Source organism: Mastigoproctus giganteus, chromosome 5 (assembly GCF_048544385.1).
Source record: "Mastigoproctus giganteus isolate SK-2022 chromosome 5, ASM4854438v1, whole genome shotgun sequence".
NCBI lineage: Eukaryota > Metazoa > Arthropoda > Arachnida > Uropygi > Thelyphonidae > Mastigoproctus > Mastigoproctus giganteus.
Genome location: NC_143579.1, coordinates 36,055,452 through 36,073,387, shown reverse-complemented (window position 1 = coordinate 36,073,387; position 17,936 = coordinate 36,055,452). Strand labels below are relative to the sequence as shown.

Sequence of the window (17,936 nt, the reverse complement as noted above, 5' to 3'; positions counted from 1 at the left end):
TTTCAGTATTGTAGATAAAGTAGGTAAAGGGATGTCGTATTCCTTTGCAATGTCCGTTTTGCTTCTTTCCATCCTATCGGCCTCTTGTATAAGTTTTAGTTTAATTTCCAGGCTTAATTCTGTCTATCTATGTTTTGTCAGCATAACACTGCTAGATAAGATTTAATATAAACAAATTTTAAATTAATTTAAAGACACAAGTTCCAAAAAAGACGTCAGCTCAGATAAAATGGCCCAAAAAATAGAATGCCGTATACGATAGCAAAAGACTCTTTGAACTGGGGTAACAATTGCAACTGACCTTATTCTCGTGGAGAGCGAGGGGGTGTAGGTAAACATATTAGAAAAACTTTTTATTCTTTTGTTAATTTAACAACTCATCCTTCAGAGAGATGTTTTTCAGAGTGCACTTGATGTTGCAGCTACCATAAACTGTTTTTGTTTACACAAAACTAACAAGTCAGTACCATCCTTTGGGAAGTAGGGAGCCAGGTGGCTGGGAGCAATAATCGGATCACTCTGCCATGATTTGTATTAAACATACAAAATAAAAATATTTATTTCTCATAGGGTGAAAAAGAACTTTGTAATACATATTAAACGAATTTTGTAATAGAAGATATTTACATAGAAAAGCCTATTCTTTCGCAGGGTAATATGTGCTTCATTTAAATGAGTACTTTGTATAAACCGAGTATGCATTAACGAGATTTTACTGTGTGTGTATATATATATATATATATATATATATACACACACACACACACTAATCATATACACACAGTGGTGGACAAAAAAACTGCATCACTTGTGAATTTTGCAAATGTATTTTGTTCTGCATTGTGGGTTGCAGAAATGTTCGAAATGCATTTGTTAGATGGGATATATATACAGTGCACTCCCGCTAATCCGAACGGCCGCCTAATCCGAACACGTTTCGGTCAGCGGAGAGGAAATTTTTTAGTTCGCAAAATATATGTTAAATACGTTAAATTTAAATGATATTAATGGCACAAAGACATTTAGAATTCCACAAAAAAATTGTATTTTATTGTAGTACTGTACTAATACAAAATTAATAAATCAGTGATTGACATGGCCTATTAAAACTACAGATCAATACTTATACACCAAAACAGGAACAAAAGCCATTTTTCAGAAGTAACAAACTCTGTTAATTTCTTTTGACGTAACGATGAAAATCGATTAGAAGATGCTATGTTTTGCCACCGGTTACACTCTCCCACAGCTCAGCAACCCAATATACAACATCTTTTAAGTTCACTTGTTTCATTTTCTCATGTAAAGAAAGTGAATTGGTGTTATCTTCTATCAAGGACCTAAGATATTTCTTTCTGTATGCAAGCTTGATAGACTGTAACACCCCCTGGTCCATGGGCTGTAATAACGGTGTTACATTAGGCGGTAAGAAAGCTGCCTTTATATCCCCTGATGTAAACTCGGAAACGTCTGGGTGGGATGGCGCATTGTCTATGAGGAGAATGGCGCGAGGTGGCAAATCATTTTCATTGCTGAAACGTTTCACTGCTGAGACAAATTGATTATGAAACCACTCAATGAAAAGCTGTCTGTTCATCCAAGCTTTTTTTTTGACTTTTGTAATGAACTGGAAGATTGTTAATGTTCATATTTTTAAAAGCGCTCTCGGCTTCGCTGATTTAATGATCATCAAAGGTAGCTTGTGATTTCCTGAAGCATTACTTCAAGCTATCAACGTCACTCACTCCTTATTCATTTTAAAATCTGGGATACGTTATTCGGCTAATCCGAAATTCTGCTAATCCGAACAGGGCTCGGTCCCAATTAGTTCGGACTAGCGGGAGTCCAGTGTACATACAGTAAACCCCCGCTATTCGCGGTATCTGTATTCGCGGTTTCGCATATTCGCGGTCGCTGATTTAACATAAAATGAAACCTGAAAAAATGTGAATTTTAAAGCTGTGAACATTTTCCGCCATAAAAAAACATGGGTGTGGCTAAAATTATCTTTCCCGGTAAAAACAGCGCTCGGCGGGTGGGGGGAGAGGGGTGACAAAATCGCGAGCGTGGATGTTTCTTGCTAATCCTTGTTCAGTATGTGTTATGCGCTTGTCATGGAAGGGTTCATCGTTTGCTTTTAATTTATATGCTTATAAATTGATATGCTTACAAAAGTGATAAATCTACCGTTTTGCAGTGTAAAACAGACTTTTTCAAGTGTGTTAACGGAAGGAAGTGCCTTTATTGTGGACAAGTTCACAATAAAGCCATATTTTTGTTCACAATAAAGTTGCCTTTACTGTGGACAAAAATATGGCTACGAATAACAAGGGAAATGTGAAAAGATCAAAGGTGATGACATTAGCGAATAAAATTGAGTTATTAGACAAAATTTCTAATGGTGAAAGTGTCTCCTCAGTGGAAAAACATTATAAAATCAATGAGTCAACGGTACGATCAATCTAGAAATCGGAAGAAAAAAAATTGGCCGTAGTGTCCGTGAAAACGCGCTAATTACTTCAAAAATTTGCTCTGTAACTCGTGATGTTAAATTGGAAAAAGCTTTAAATCTGTGGATAGAAGACTGAACTCAAAATAAAATTCCGTTAAGTTCACTCATCATTCATGAAAAGGCAAAACTCCTTTATCAACACTTTAGCGAAACTGGTGATAGCACTGGCGGGATAAGTTTTTTAGCTAGCAAAGGTGCTGGTTTGAAAGATTTGTTTGAAATTTCTAATAAATATTACATTTAATATTAAATTGTTTCTTATTTTTATTTTGATGCCATATGCTTGCATTTCACTATGTGCTGTCTATGTACATAGTCATATTATGAAGGTACATATAATACATACATAGACAAAATTTTAGACTAGTTTTTCTTATATATTTCATACTTTGGAACGGAACCCCTTTATTACTATGGGAGCCATAACTCAGTATTCGCGGCATTTCTCAGGAACGTAACCCCCACGAATAGCGGGGGTTTACTGTATATCTCTGTGATGAAATCCAATAAAAAGACTCCACCTAATATACCTAATTGCCATAAATATCTTCCTAAAGGGTAAAATGAATAATTAATGGAAATATGAGAAATCATGCAAATGGCAATCATGACAACCAAACATACATTTTATTGCATTTACATGTACAAACTGAAATAACAAGTCAACATAATAGTATTATGTACTCTAAATCAGCAAAGCAAGTCCTCAATATTTTGTTGTTCCTCCTCAAGCTGCAATTACAGCCTTGCAATGATCTGGCATACAGTTAATCAACTTCTGGATATATGGTTGCCCAATTTCCACCCCTACAATGCTCTCCTGCAGCTGAATCTTACTTGTTGGCTTCTTCTGAGCAATTTGAGACAACATTATGTACCAATACGGTTCAAATCTGAACTGCTGCTGGGCCAGTGTTATGCAGTCAGGATGGTGTGCCACTGTAATGCCAGTATTTCTGAGGTATGACTCCACATTAAGGGATAAAAACGAGGGAAAACATTGTTGTAAGTATGTTTCAAGCCTTGTGAGACAAGAAGACAAACTCATCATTAAATCTAGATAGCATAAAACTTACCAATTTTTCTGTGTAGCAAGGTGCTGAGTCCTGTTGAAAAATGCAGTTTTGGTTTCAGGCACTCCTTCAAGATAGCAGCATAGGTTTCTGCAGTCACCATTCCCTTAATAAACTTAATTCACCCCACCCCTTTGCTTGTTATGCATCCCCAGACAATCTGACTGGCGGGGAACTTTACACACACTTCTTCAAGTCAGTGTTATGCAGTCAGGATGGTATGCCTCTGATTTTCGTCTTCTGACATATCGCTTCCCATACAAGCCATGCAGGTTGAATTTCGATTTGTCAGAAAAGATGACGGTGTCCCATTGCTCTTTTGTCCATGAAACATGCATTTTAGCCCAAGCAAGTCAATTCTTCCTCATTTGTTGGATCAACAAAGGCTTCTTCTTGGGCTGATAGGCATGCAGACCACATTCCGAAAGCAGTCTTTGGAAAGTTCGTGCACTTGTTTCAACATAAGAGGCCATCTCGGAGTCCAGTTTTAGATCAGGAGCACTAGCATGGAGATTACGAAGGCATAGCTCTTTCAAATATCAATCTTGGAAAGGTGTAGTCACTCTCTTACAGTCTGATTATTCAGGTCTTCTCTTCACATCACTGGTTTCATGCTTTAATTTTAGCACAAGGGGTACTGTTGACTGGTGGCAGCCTATTTTATCAGTGATAGCACGCATAAAAAGCCCTTCCTGGAACAGAGCAACGGCTATACTTTTTTTTCTTGGTGTCAACTGAACATGTGGAGCCATATGTTGAGCCTCCACAAAACAGGATACCAATGAGAGTGTACACCCTTCGAATGCCGTATTTATAGAAATGGCTGATGGCAATACCTTGCAATTACTGTCTGATGCAACAGAAGCATTATCTGATGCAATACCTTTGTTTTGCAACAAACAAAATGACTGTAATCAAACAATATCTTATATGTTTCATTACAAATGTTACTTTTTTTAAGGTGTATTTAAGGTGTATTTTTTAATACCCTTATTTTCATCATCCCAGACAGAGAAAACATGCCATTTGTCCCTTTTATTATCTTATACACCACAGTTAGATCCCTATGCTTACACCTAGTTTCCAAAAGTTGCAGCTTAACACAACAAGGATATTTCTCGATTGATTATCTCTTTGCATCCATAAACAGGTTTGTTGTCCTCCTTTGTCTCCTTTCAAGTTTAATGGTGTTGTGACGAACACTATTTTGATAATCTGCCAATTATCTAAATTTAAAGGTTTGAGCAAATACTTGAGGGAAAAAAAATAAATAAGCAAATAAATATAGGAAAGGTTTGCTGATCATGCTCTGCATTTTTTCCTATGTGATGCCACAATACTTTTTCCATGGGAAATATTAAGTCATTTAGCATATACAATACAATTGTGTATACATATATTACAGTAAAAACAAATAAAGTACAGTACATTATTATATTATATAAGACAGATAAGAAATGTTATTTATTAGAAAGCAAATTAATAATTAAACACAACTGAAAAAATAGCTAGGAAAGGACCATATATTACAACTGTTTCTTGTGTGTTATGATCTGAGAATGGGAGAAGGGGTTTATTTAATTGTTTATTTAAAACACTGGTAATTAAAAATTAAAAACATATTTTGTACACTCTTCATCAAAATCGTGTACCAGCTGGATGTATAAGGACAACTTGATTCCACTTATGCAATGGTCAGGCTGTGAGTTTGCCAGATTTGAGAGGTTCAATCACAATGAAATGTAAAAACAATAATCTATTATAACAGCATTTCTCATCTGGTGGTTGTGAACCCCTAGGTTTGCAAGAACATATGGTAATGGCATCTTTTTCACTTTCCTGGTTTTATAATACTTACCATTACAGTGAACTCTGTAAAATTACTTTACATCTGGAATTCTTAAAAATACATTTTACCAAAACATCAACATTTTACAGTATGAAAGTATTAAGAAAGCAATCCAGTACTTGTCTCAATGATTGCATCTGTCTTTAAAAATCCATGCAAAAAAAAAGTGCAACATTCCTCTCATTATTATAAGATACTTGCAGGACTATCTTGTCCTTTAATTGTTTTTGTGGTCAGTAGGCTTTAAAGCTACTTAAATAATGCAACGGTCTTAATTCTCACAAAGATAACCTTACCTTTACAACTAGTTACCCGAGTACTGCACTGCTTTCAAACAAATAGTGTCACTAAAAGGCTAATTGGCAATTTGTTTAAAAGATGTAACTGCTGTGATAGCGCATTTCAAGATTAACTGGTTCCTCATCAGGTAGAAAATGATCACTAGTGGAAAACACAGGCAAAACAGTTATAATAAAGAAGTTGTTCAAGGTGAGCTGCCATACAGTATAAAAAATCAGCATTTTCAAAATTGTAATACACTTAATTTGTTTGGGTATTATCACCTGCTATCTGATGAGGAATGAGGTATTCCTGAAACAGGTTATCATTGCAGTATCTCACCTTTTAAGAAAATATGGATCAATTAATCTTTTGATCAGGCCATCTGTCTGAAAGTAGAGCAATTTGTTCTACTATGAGAATTAGGAACATTGTATTATCAATGCAGTTTTAATCCTTCTTGCCAAAAAAAAAAAAAAGAGATAAAAGCACAAGACAGTGGTACAAGCATCATAATTTTTCTAAGGCCATTGATCCTCACATCTAATTGAATTTCTCTCTTTTTGATGCTATTCTTATTCATATTCAGTAAAAGTCATAATTTAGCATAATCTGCAAATTAAGCTCTTGCAAATTACAAGAGCTTAATTACTTGCAAATTACTGGTCATACAGTGTCATGAGCCAGTGAACAGTTTAATATTATTTTAGAAAAGAAAGACAGAAAATGCCAGAGCGGATACAGCTGGAAAAAATATATGCTAAATTAAATCTATGATCAGGCTCTTCTATAAACAGCACCTTACTGACATGCACAAACAACAAATGCTGTGGCTCGGTGGAGAACTGGAGTGGGGGAGCAGTTACTTCCAAATTATGGCTTCATGAAATATACTACTTGTGTGATGTTGTGGATGTATCTGGAATGGGACATGATACAGCCAAGGAGGATGTCTCTGTGTGAGTTCGATGTAAAGAGTGTGAGGAATTAGGTATCAACCCAATATTCTGATAGGCATTTATGAAAGCTTGAAGAACAGGGTGTATGCCTGTGAAGGAATTAAGTTGGTGAGCCATCAAGCTGTCAGCTACCCATCTTAAAACCAGAGCTGGCACTTATGAATAAGGCAACACAGTGGCAACCCCAAGACAGAATGCACTGGTTCCCCAGTATATAGCTACTGTCAGTGACTTTATTATCATGGAAAGAGAAAATATGTTGTGCAAAAAGAATAGGTGAAATAGGAACAGGGGAGTGTCTTCCAGGGTCAAAGGTTGATGATTTGTAGAGCAGATATCTTTTAAGGGCCCAAAAGATGATATTGTTATACATGTTAGCACTAACGACATTAAGAGTAGAATCTGAGAACTTACTTAACAAGTACAGAGCAATGCCGAGAAAAAATCGCAGGTTAGGGTTAAATTTGAAAGCGTCTGCAGTTCAGCCTAGCCACAATAGGAGGGAGTTTGGCCCTGGAGAGATTGTGCAAGGACATGAGGTAGAATTTTTCTCAGCAAGGTCTGTAGAAGCAGGAGAGACTGCTTCTACAGGGATGGGAGATACTTAAATAGAAAGTATGCAAGAATATTTGCACCCAGAATATTGAGGCAGCATTAGATGGGTCAGGGTTAGCTTGGGCCGGGGGGGGCGAGGACACAGACTAATAGATTAACAATAGCTGCAAGCAGAAGTTACAGTGATTCATGCACTGCTTCTACTGGAACATGCAACAGCCTGGAAATTAAAGTGCCAACAGGGATTTCAAGGCCTGCTGTGGATCATCGTGAAACAAGGAAATACATGCGTTGTGGTAGGGCAACTAAGAGCAAGAACAGTTGCATGTACACCAATGATAGAAGCACAGCAAATAAATTTGATGAATTTGAAGTGCTGGTCAAATCATCAAATGCAGACTGCAGATATCAGAGATGTGGTATCACTCAGATATAAGGGAGGTAGGATTTGAATATGGGGAGTACAATGTATACAGAAAGCACAGGAGGAGGAGGAGTTATGCTCTTAGTTAAGAATCACATAAAATCTAATGCAGTGTATCCAGTTAACATGGGTGGCTAGTGCAATGTTCAGTCAGTCTGGTTTGACATAAGCACTGAGAAAACAAAAATGAGAATAGAAGTGTGCTATAGGCCTGATGAATGTGATGAGTATACCAAACAACTATGCAGAGAAATCGAGTGGGCCCGTAATAAAAATGTCTTATAATGAGGGATTTTAACTTTCCAGATATTGAATGGAACTTGAGTTTGTCACTCACACCAGTAACGCTTTTGTGGATTTATTGGATGATTGGATTTATTGGTGTTCTACAGCTGCATGTTACAGATGCAACTAGAAAGAGCAATACTCTTGATCTGATTATCAGCAGTTTCTTTATGCATGAAGATTCTGCAGATAAAAGAAACACTAGGTGGCAGTGATCACAGTGTATTGATGTGGAATTTACTTAGAGATGTGATTACCATCAAGGGTAAGGGGAAGGGTTTATGCTTTTGTAAAAGCAGAATACAGTGGTCTCAGTTTTTAATTCTATGCAGTAGGACTAATTAATGTTGTTACCAATAACAAATTCTAAATGAGAAGCATTCAGAAAAATAATCATAGAAGCTACTAGGCTTTTCATACAAACTTAAAAATAATCTTAAAGGTATAGGCCTAAACAGATGTCAGATGAACTGATGAAACTCGTGGCAGAGAATAACAGTGCATGGGATGCATATATAAATTATCAGGCAACACAGAAGCCTATGGTAGATATAAACTAGTCTGTAATCAAGTCACAAAGGAGGTTATGCAAGCAAAGGCAAATTGCAAGAAGTCCTTGATAAAGTATGCCAAAAAAGCAGCAAAGATGATGAATCACATTGGTAGACTGATGTTGATGGTTTAACCAGTGATAATCCTGCTCAGGTTGCTGACAGGCTGAATAAGTATTTTGCATATACATTCACACATGAGAAGTTTTTTAGGGAAGAGGATGCCAGAAGTTTATCAAACTCTAAAAGAGAGCTGAATGATTTTGTGATAACTGAGAGGAAAGTGGAAGAGAAACTGTTAAAGCTAAACATAAAAAAGGCACCTGAAGTGGATGGAATCTATCTAATTACAGTAAGCGCTGGTTATAGTGATCATACTATGATTTTTAGTGTTTTCCACCAACCATGGAATAAAACGAAAGACGAAAAAAAACCCAAATTTTTTTTTTAAAATATTTAATATTTACAATAAATTATTAACAAACAAAATATTACTGATAGTAATTTTAAAATAAAACAACTGTGATATACAGGATAATAATAAAATACCGAATTTAAAATGCAATAAAATATACAGGTTAAAAGCGCTAAAATACTAACTGAAGCTTTCAAAGGCTTCTGCCTTCTTTCTCAACAGTGTAATTTCTGTTTTTGCGGTGCATCATTAAATACCAGCAGGTTCACGGTGCATCTCACGTGAACGCGTACTGTTCCCGTCAGAACCGGAAGTGGCTCGGGAGCGTTTCAGGCAAAAACGTTCATCCCCTCCAAGGATTACCACCTCAAAGAGGGGATGAATACGTGTGCCCCTATCTCTATTTATATTTTTCTCAGTAAAACTAATTCGCAAGCTCTCAAGCCACATGCGGTCCCAAAATCTATGCGCCCGATCAGTGATGACCGCTTCATCTGGGGAGATTTGATGTTGCTTCTCCCAGAAATGTTCAGCTACGGCGGATTTTCCATAGTCTGCATTTCTTATCGCATTTGTGTGCTCCCCCAGACGATCTTTGAGACGCCGTTTTGTTTCTCCCACATAACACTCCCCACATTCCGGGCATTTAATACTGTATACGACCCCACTTATATTTTCATTTAAGACAGGGTCCTTCACCTGTGACACGATTGTGTGCAGCTTCCTGCCTGGGAGCTGCACACAACGTGTCTGGTAATTCCTTAATACGCGAGCTAAACGCTAGGATAAACCCGGATAGTAGGGAATGTATGCGGTGGCTATTGGCGTGAAGGACTCACTTCTACTCTGCCCTCCACTAATATATTTCTCTATGATCCTCCGGGGGTAGCCACACTTCAAAAGATCCGCCGTAACACGTTCATACTCCAAGTTTCTATCCTCTGAGGTACTACAATGGGATTTTGCCCTATCCACTAATGCTCTTACTACACTGTTCCTGTGATAATTAGTCTGCGCTGAGTTGTAGTGTCACACAAATCTTCAAAATTGGTTCTTATAACCGAGGCGCCTCCATAACCAGGTGGGAAGGAGCAGCAGTCCGTAGCACACACACTTCTTGATTAGACCGGGGTTCGAGCCCGTCACCACCAAATATGGAGGATGCAGAAAGGTCAGGGAATGACCACCACATATCACGGAGCAATATGGCCTTAGTTGCTAATGCTCCTAAAAAAAAAAAAACCAAACCATCTTATAACTGAAAATGTGATTTTAGTAAACGATGAAAGTATAGTGCATTTTACTGATCTGGATCGGTTCTTTGAAATTTGATTCTATTGAGCGGCTGATTCTAATAACCAGTGATCACTATAACTGGTGCTTATTGTATATTAAGTAAGGCAGCAAAGGAGGTAAGAAAACCCTTAGCCTTAATTATGAGTGTATCTCTGAATTCAGGGGAGGTCCCTGTGGACTGGAGATGTGCAAATGTATCCAGAATTCACAAATGGGAATCAATTGGTTACACGAGTAATTACAGACCTGTTAGCTTAACTTCTCTTCAAGGAAAATAATTAAGTCACTGATTAAAGCAATGCAGGTCCAGCTACACAGGAGTGCAGTTATACTTCAGTCACACCACGGGTTTGTTAAGGGCAGATCTTGTCTGACCAATTTCATTGAATACTATGATGCAGTACCAAAGGAACTGGATGCAAAATATAATTTTGTTATCGTATACTTAGATTTCAGGAAAGCTTTTGATACTTTTGCACATGGAAGGCTGCTGTACAAATTGCAGCAGCATGCATTAAGGGCAAGCTGCTGCTATGGATAAAGAGATGATTGAGTGGGAGAAGACAGACAGTGGTAATCAATGGCCACTGCTCTTCATGAAGTAACATTATTAGTGGAGTTTCACAGGGTTCGGTGCTGGGCCCATTGTCGTTTTCTGTATTTAGTAATGATATTGATGAAGGTATACAAGGCTTAATGTTTGCAGATGTTACAAAGGTTGGCAGGGTGGTTAATTACAGTCATCAGGGTGAGCTACTGCAACAAGATCTGGGAAAATTGGGTCGATGTGCTGAGAGATGCCAGTTGAAGTTTAACATTGACAAATGCAAGATATTGCATGTGGGTAGCAGTAACTTCAGAGTAACTTATCAACTGCATGGTAATACACTCAGGGTAGGGGAGAATGAAAAAGACCTCAGTGCAGTCAGACGTGAAATTCTCTGAGCTGTGTAACAAATGTAAGGTATTGCATACAGGTAATAGTAATCCCAGATTAAGATACCAACTGTGTGGTACTATACTCAGGTTGGTGGAAAATGAAAATGTCCTAGGGATAACTGTGCAGTCTGACGTATAAAGTTGTGTGAGCAGTGCAAGCAGGCTTCCAGGACGGCTCATGGGTGTTTTCAATGATATACAATTTGTCTAGCAGAGATAAGGAGGTAATTATCTCACTGTATAAGGCAATGTCAGACCACATCTTGAGTACAGCATATAGATCTGGAGGCCTCATTTTAGGAAGTACGTATTGCTGCTGGAATTAGTACAGAGAAGAGCAATGAGATTTGTGAGGGGAACAAAGGGGTGCTCTTACAAAGAAAGGCTACATGATCTGATTGAGATGTTTAAGGCTTTAAATGGATAGAGAAAACTCAATGCTGATTGGATTCTTCTTCTTCTTCTTCCTCAGACTATGCACATGAGAGGCATAAATTCAAACTGAGGAAGGATGGTTGCAGAACAGATGTGCAGAAGTTTGCCTTCAGCCAATGGGTGGTTGATTGCTGGAACAAGCTTTCATACATTGTTATGGAAGTGGATAGTTTGAATAAATTCATGGAAGAACTAGGCAAACTATTGGAGGAAATGGAAAGGTGAAATAATTTTTTTTTTGTTCATGCTGCATAAGCTTGCTTTAGCATTAGTAGAGGCATATGATGCAAGAAAGCAAGCTTATGCAGCATCAGCCAAAAAAAAAAAAACCCTTCCACTTCACCCCTCCGTTCGTTCGAAATACCTGTCCAGCTGAGCCTTAAATTTATTTAGGCTATCAACTTCCACAACAAGGGCTGGAAGTCTGTTCCACCAACCAACTACCCGCTGGCTAAAGGCAAATTTCCTTTCCCCAATTTGAATTTATGCCCTCTCAGGTGATTATTCTGAGCAAGAGGCAGTATCCCATCTGCATTGAGCATGCTCAAACCATTCAAGGCTTTGTACACCTCTATCAGATCACCTCACCGGTGCCTAGTCTCCAGACACTGTAATTTGCAAAACTTAAGCCTTTCTTCGTAAGAGCAACCCTTCGTTCCATTCACTAACCTTGTTGCCCTTCTCTGTACTCGCTCCAGCAGCTCTACATCCTTCTTGAAATGAGGCCTCCAGACCTGTATACAGTACTCAAGGTGGCCTGACCATTGCCTTATACAAGGGAATAATCACCTCCTTATCTCTGCTAGAAAAATTCTTTCACGTCTTTTAACCTCTTTATGACAACCAAGGATTGGAGATCTGCATTTCTACTTCCTTGCGCTCATTTTAAAATCTGTTTAAAATATTTTCACCCCATTCCCCGCCTTAGTTCTGCTTCTTCCAACCTAAATTTAACCACCATCTACCAAAAAAAAAAAAAAAAAAAAAAAAAAAAATTATTGCAGATTTATACAAGGGGAGTACCGTTTTCTAAGCATTTGCTATTCATTTTTTAGTCAGATTTATCACAGTATTATAAGGTTACTATAATTTCACTATTGTCAATACTAAAACTAAAATATTACATTGCACAGTAAAATGAAACAGTTACCTGAATGAAGATTTAAATTCTTCTGTTTTAGATCTGATCCACGAAGAAAATGCAGCTTCTCGAGATACTCCGCAAACTGCTTCTTCAGACTTTGTAACATCTGAGAGGGGAAAAAAAGAAATCATACATTCAATATTATAATTCATTCACAGAAAATCTAGACCATAATTTACATGTAATGAAATTATGCTTTAATGTTACCATATGTATGGTTAAAAATCTAAGATCCAAAAATTAAAGAAGATGGGATGTTAAAAGCTACCACTGGCATGACATTTGAAGAGCCTGAAAAATCAATGGAACGCTCGGGGTTACTGATATAAGTGGACATGAAATTAGTATTACTATTAGTGCTGGTTGTAATGTGCAAGGGAACCTTGGGCTTTTGATGCACTAGACAACAACAAAACTCTGTTTCTCTCCTCAAGGAGATACTGATGCAACTGTCCTTTTAATTTCCTAAAATTTCAGCCTCAACTACCCATGGAGCAACTCATTCTTGCAATTTAACTTTCTGGCTAAAAGAAATTTCCTACAAATCACTCTAAATTTCTTCTCCTCCCCTGCCCCAAATGGAAGCCTTGAGTCCTATCCTAGATGCTCTGAAGGAGTCCTGCTGAAGCTTATTTACTGGTCATTTACTTAAATTAAAAAAAAAAAAAAAAATTATATGCTGATATCAAAATCAAAGAATTTGATATCATCATCTACAAATTTGACATCACTCTTTATCATTTCATCATTGTAACTTAAAATCAGAAACAACAGTGGTCCCAGCACTAGTTCCTGAGGGATCCCACATCTAACTCTAGCCCAATTTGAAAATTAACCATTAATCACACTTTGCCTCCTGTCCTGAAGCCATTCTGCAATTCATCTAAGGATCAATATCAAAATTGGTTTAACTCATGATGTAAATAGAACTTTAGTTAAACAAGATTTTTCTTTATAAAATGGTATTGTTTCCTTCAGAATACCATTTCTATCTCTATGTCCCTGTATAGCATTTTTCATCACTGGTTGATAGTGGCAAGATGTTTTGAGTGTGGTGACATTTTGAATGAGTGGGTAATTAATGCTAGGGAAACAAGCTTAAAAAACTTCAAGGGATGTGTCAGAGTAGTAAAATATATGAGAACCATTAGTCTTAACAGTTCTCGTATAGCTTATAGTAATGTCAGGTGTAGTTTGTAATGTCAGGAATGTCATCAATAAAGAGTGAATTTGAACTCCCGGTTAGGACAACTAACACTGACATAATTAATGAAAACAGGGAAGACAGGTGGTGGAGTCATGCTTCTTACCAAAAGTAAACATAACAAAAGCTTTTCCAGATTCAGAAGTTATGTATGCTAGATGGTATGGATTCTGTGGTGTGAGGGAGTTGGAAGCAAAAGTATAATGAAATTGGGAGTAACATACAAGACGATTGCAAAAATTATGACAAGAGCCTCTACATGCAACTAGAATGGGATAGCAAATATGAGTGTCTTATTATAGGTGATTTCAATTTGTCCCTAACTGATTGGAGCTGGTGGGGGGGGGGATGTCAGCACAGGGAACAAAATTTTTAAATTAACCAAATGACTTACTTTTATATCATGTTGTTATTTGTATATCATGATGTCAGAAAAAGAGTGGCATGAATTTTTCAGACCTGATTATTGCTCATGAACAGGTTGATATTACAGGGCTGACAGTACACGAACAAGGGAGTTCTAAGTTGGATGATCAGGAGAGAGAGGTAGCAGTTGTTAGAAGCAAAGGAGTGGGTTTTAATTTCAGGAAAGGAGAGTCTAACAGCTTAAGGTTGTTATTGTTTTGGATTTTATTGGTACATCAGCACCAAAACCAAGTCATATAAAGGAACAGATTAATATTTCAGTGACCTTAGACATTAGGTCACTACATTAAGATGAATAATAATAAAAATATGTAAAAATTTATAAAACAGTAACTTTTGCATAGGTGTAAAAATATGTAAACATTTTAAATAACTAAAAACAGACCCATCCAATAATTGACATTGTTGGATAAAATCTGAGTGAATGTATAAGGCTCAGTCACAGCTAAAAGCAATAAAATATAAACTACATTCGTGCCTATAAAGTGGACACTCAGATAAAATATGTCTTATGATTAAAAAGGTGTCACATTGCTCACACACAGGAGTGTCATCCGTCCTCAGCAGGAATGAATGAGTAAGATGCTGTGTCCTATATGTAGAGGTGAGCAATAACAACTTCCTCTCTGCAGTTCCTGTGCAGACTAGACTGCCACGGTTTAATTACAAGCTTTATCTGATAGAGTTTGTTTGTGGCCTGCCCATGCCAAGATTGTTGACACTGAGAGAGTAATCTTTTGCATATTAATTGCCTGTAGTCTGTATAGGGGACTAACAAGCTACAGTTGTTCTGGGATTGTGACGACCTGGTTGCAGCGTCAGCCAGTTCATTACCCTGGATCCCCATGTGGCTTGGGATGCAGCAGAAATGGATGTCAAAGGAACACTCAAAAAGAGAATGTAGCATCTGCTGGATCTAGAGTCAGGAATGGATGAAGCTTTATCTCATCCCTGATAAAGGCTGTAATATACTTAAAGAGTCTGTATACACCATACACCTTTGGTAATTGTAGGTTTTAGTGTAGCCCAAGGCTAATTCAATTGCATACAACTCTGCTTGTTTGTTTGTTTGTTATTTGGTTTTTAGGAGCATTAGCAACTAAGGCCATATTGCTCCGGGATATGCGGTGGTCATTCCCTGACCTTTCCGCATCTTCCGTATTTGGTGGTGACGGGCTCGAACCCCGGTCTAATCAAGAAGCGTGTGCTACGCTGTTGTTGTTGTTGTTGTGGGGGTTTCATGGCGCATAAGCAACTTTGGCTATAATGCGCCTATTCATTTCTATTAAAGGAAAAGGGAAAGAATCGTACTGCCTGAAATGTCCTTAATCAGAAAAGATTAAAAATTCTAATTTGCTTCAGAAAACAGAAGAATTCAGATATATTTGCCTTGTCACCTATCAAATTCTCTAGGGTTATTGGTTGTTGAAGGATAACCAGTGATTGCAGGGTTGAAAATCTGTCTTGTTTATAATAGGGGCAGTCAATGAGAATGTGTTTAACAGTCATATTTATATAGCAATGTGGACATTGTGGTGGATCATCTCCTGTGAGTAAATGAAAATGGGTCAGGTAAGTATGGCCTATTCTTACTCTTGAAAGAATTACTTCTTCTCGTCTTGATGTCCGGACACTGGAGGGCCAGATTTTCGGAACCTGTTTAATCTGAAAGAGTTTATTATTCGTTTGGGAATGCCATAGTGCTGTCCATTCTGTTAGGCATGCAGCATGAATCATTAGCGCATAGTCTGAGGCTGGGACAGGGATATTGGTGAAATCTAAGCTGGTTGGGTTTTTTGCAGCTTTATCAGCCTGTTCGTTGCCTAAAATACCAGAATGTGCTGGTATCCAGCAGAAGGAGACCAGTTGGTGACGTTCTTTAATCTTTAGTAATAAATTTCTAATTTCAATTATAACAGGGTGAAATTTATCTGAGGAACTACACAAAGCGTTGATTGAGCTGAGGGAATCAGTGTAAACTACTGATTTTAATGAGCAGTCAGGAGGGAGATTTTTTAAAGCTAGTTTAATTGCGAATAACTCAGCTGAGAAGATACTGAATTCAGGAGGAAGGGCTGCTGATACAATTGTATTCGGAAACACTGCAGCTGCTCCAACTTTTGAATTTGATTTAGAGCCATCTGTGTATATTGGTAAAAAAATCAATATATTTTTGAGTGTGAAGAGCATGAACTTGTCTGATATTTGATGATTGCAAGATATTCTTTCCCCACTGACAGAGGTAAGTGTCACAGGTCGGTATAGGAGGTGGAACCCATGGTGGTTGAGTACAAGTGGCGACTTGTTGTACGGAATGGATGGATACATTCCAAACCTGCAGTAGTTCAAGGAGGCGATGACCAGCTGGTTTTATTATGCTAGGTTTATTTCTGTACAGATTTTCAAATGGCGGATTGAAAAGATATGGCTGAATGGGATGTGAGGCACAACTTTGTATCTTGACAGAATACTTTAGCAAAAGCAATTTCCTACGTAAAGATAGTGGCGGCTCGTGAGCATCAATGTAAAGGCTATGTGCTGGCGATGTTCTGAATGCGCCAAGTGCAATCCTCAGTGCACTGTGTTGTACTGGATCAAGCCAGCGTAATGCGCTCTTTCTGGCAGAGTCATAAATGGGAGCTCCATAATCAAGACGAGATCTGATTAATGCCCTGTATAATCGAAGAAGGGAGGTACGATCTGCACCCCACGTTTGTGCAGATAAAGCTCTGAGTATGTTTATCTTTTTTAAGCAGGCAGTACGTACTTTTTTAATGTGCTCTAAGAAATTTAGCTTGTTGTCCATGATTAAACCTAGAAATCTAATATTACTAGTGACTGGGATGGAGATATTAGAGATGTAAAGTTCAGGATCCAGATGAAGTTTGCGTTGTCTACAAAAATGGATAGCAACTGTTTTCTGCTGCGAAAGCCTGTAGCCGTTAAGACTGGCCCATTGCTGTATTTTATTTAATGATATCTGAAGCTGTCGTTCAATAGATCTCATATTTTGGGAATGACAGGAGATGGAAAGGTCATCTGCATAAAGGTAAGTTTCTACAGTATTTGGAAGTTGTTTAGTGATAGAATCTATTCTTAGAGCAAAAAGAGTGGCACTCAGTACTGATCCCTGTGGAACACCTTCTTCCTGAATGAAAGTTGCAGAGAGGGCATATTGGTATCGTACTTGAAACGATCTAGTGTGTAGAAAATGCTTTATAAATATAGGAAGGTTGCCCCGCAGACCAAGAGAGTAAAGATCTCTTAGTATGCCATGCCGCCAGGTGGTATCAAAAGCCTTCTCTATATCTATGGAAACCATTACTAGATGTTCATGCTTAATAAAGGCATTACGAATGGCAAATTCAGCCTTCACCATAAGGTCCAAGCATGACCTGTTTTGACGAAAGCCATACTGACTATTGCTCATTAACTGTTCTGACTCAATGATCCAGACGAGTCGACAGTGGACAATTTTTTCTAGAATTTTGCTGAGGCAGCTTGAGAGGGATATTGGTCTATAGCTATGGGGATTGGTTGGATCTTTTCCAGGTTTTAGGAATGCCAAAACAGTAGAATGATGCCAAGAG

The 17,936-nt window shown here is 37.8% G+C and overlaps 1 protein-coding gene across 2 annotated transcripts in view; it reads right to left on the bottom strand.

The window, feature by feature from the left end:
• LOC150085302 (ATP-dependent DNA/RNA helicase DHX36-like) overlaps positions 1 to 17,936 on the bottom strand; it is a 458,954-nt gene that overhangs the window by 46,939 nt on the left and 394,079 nt on the right. For both annotated transcript variants that reach the window (XR_016546967.1, XM_090373980.1), the window contains exon 21: positions 12,723 to 12,822. Coding sequence is in view for 1 of the 2 variants with exons in the window: in XM_090373980.1 (XP_090230106.1) it covers positions 12,723 to 12,822 (100 nt within the window). In the remaining variant the exon portion in view is untranslated. The remainder of the gene's footprint in view (positions 1 to 12,722; positions 12,823 to 17,936) is intronic.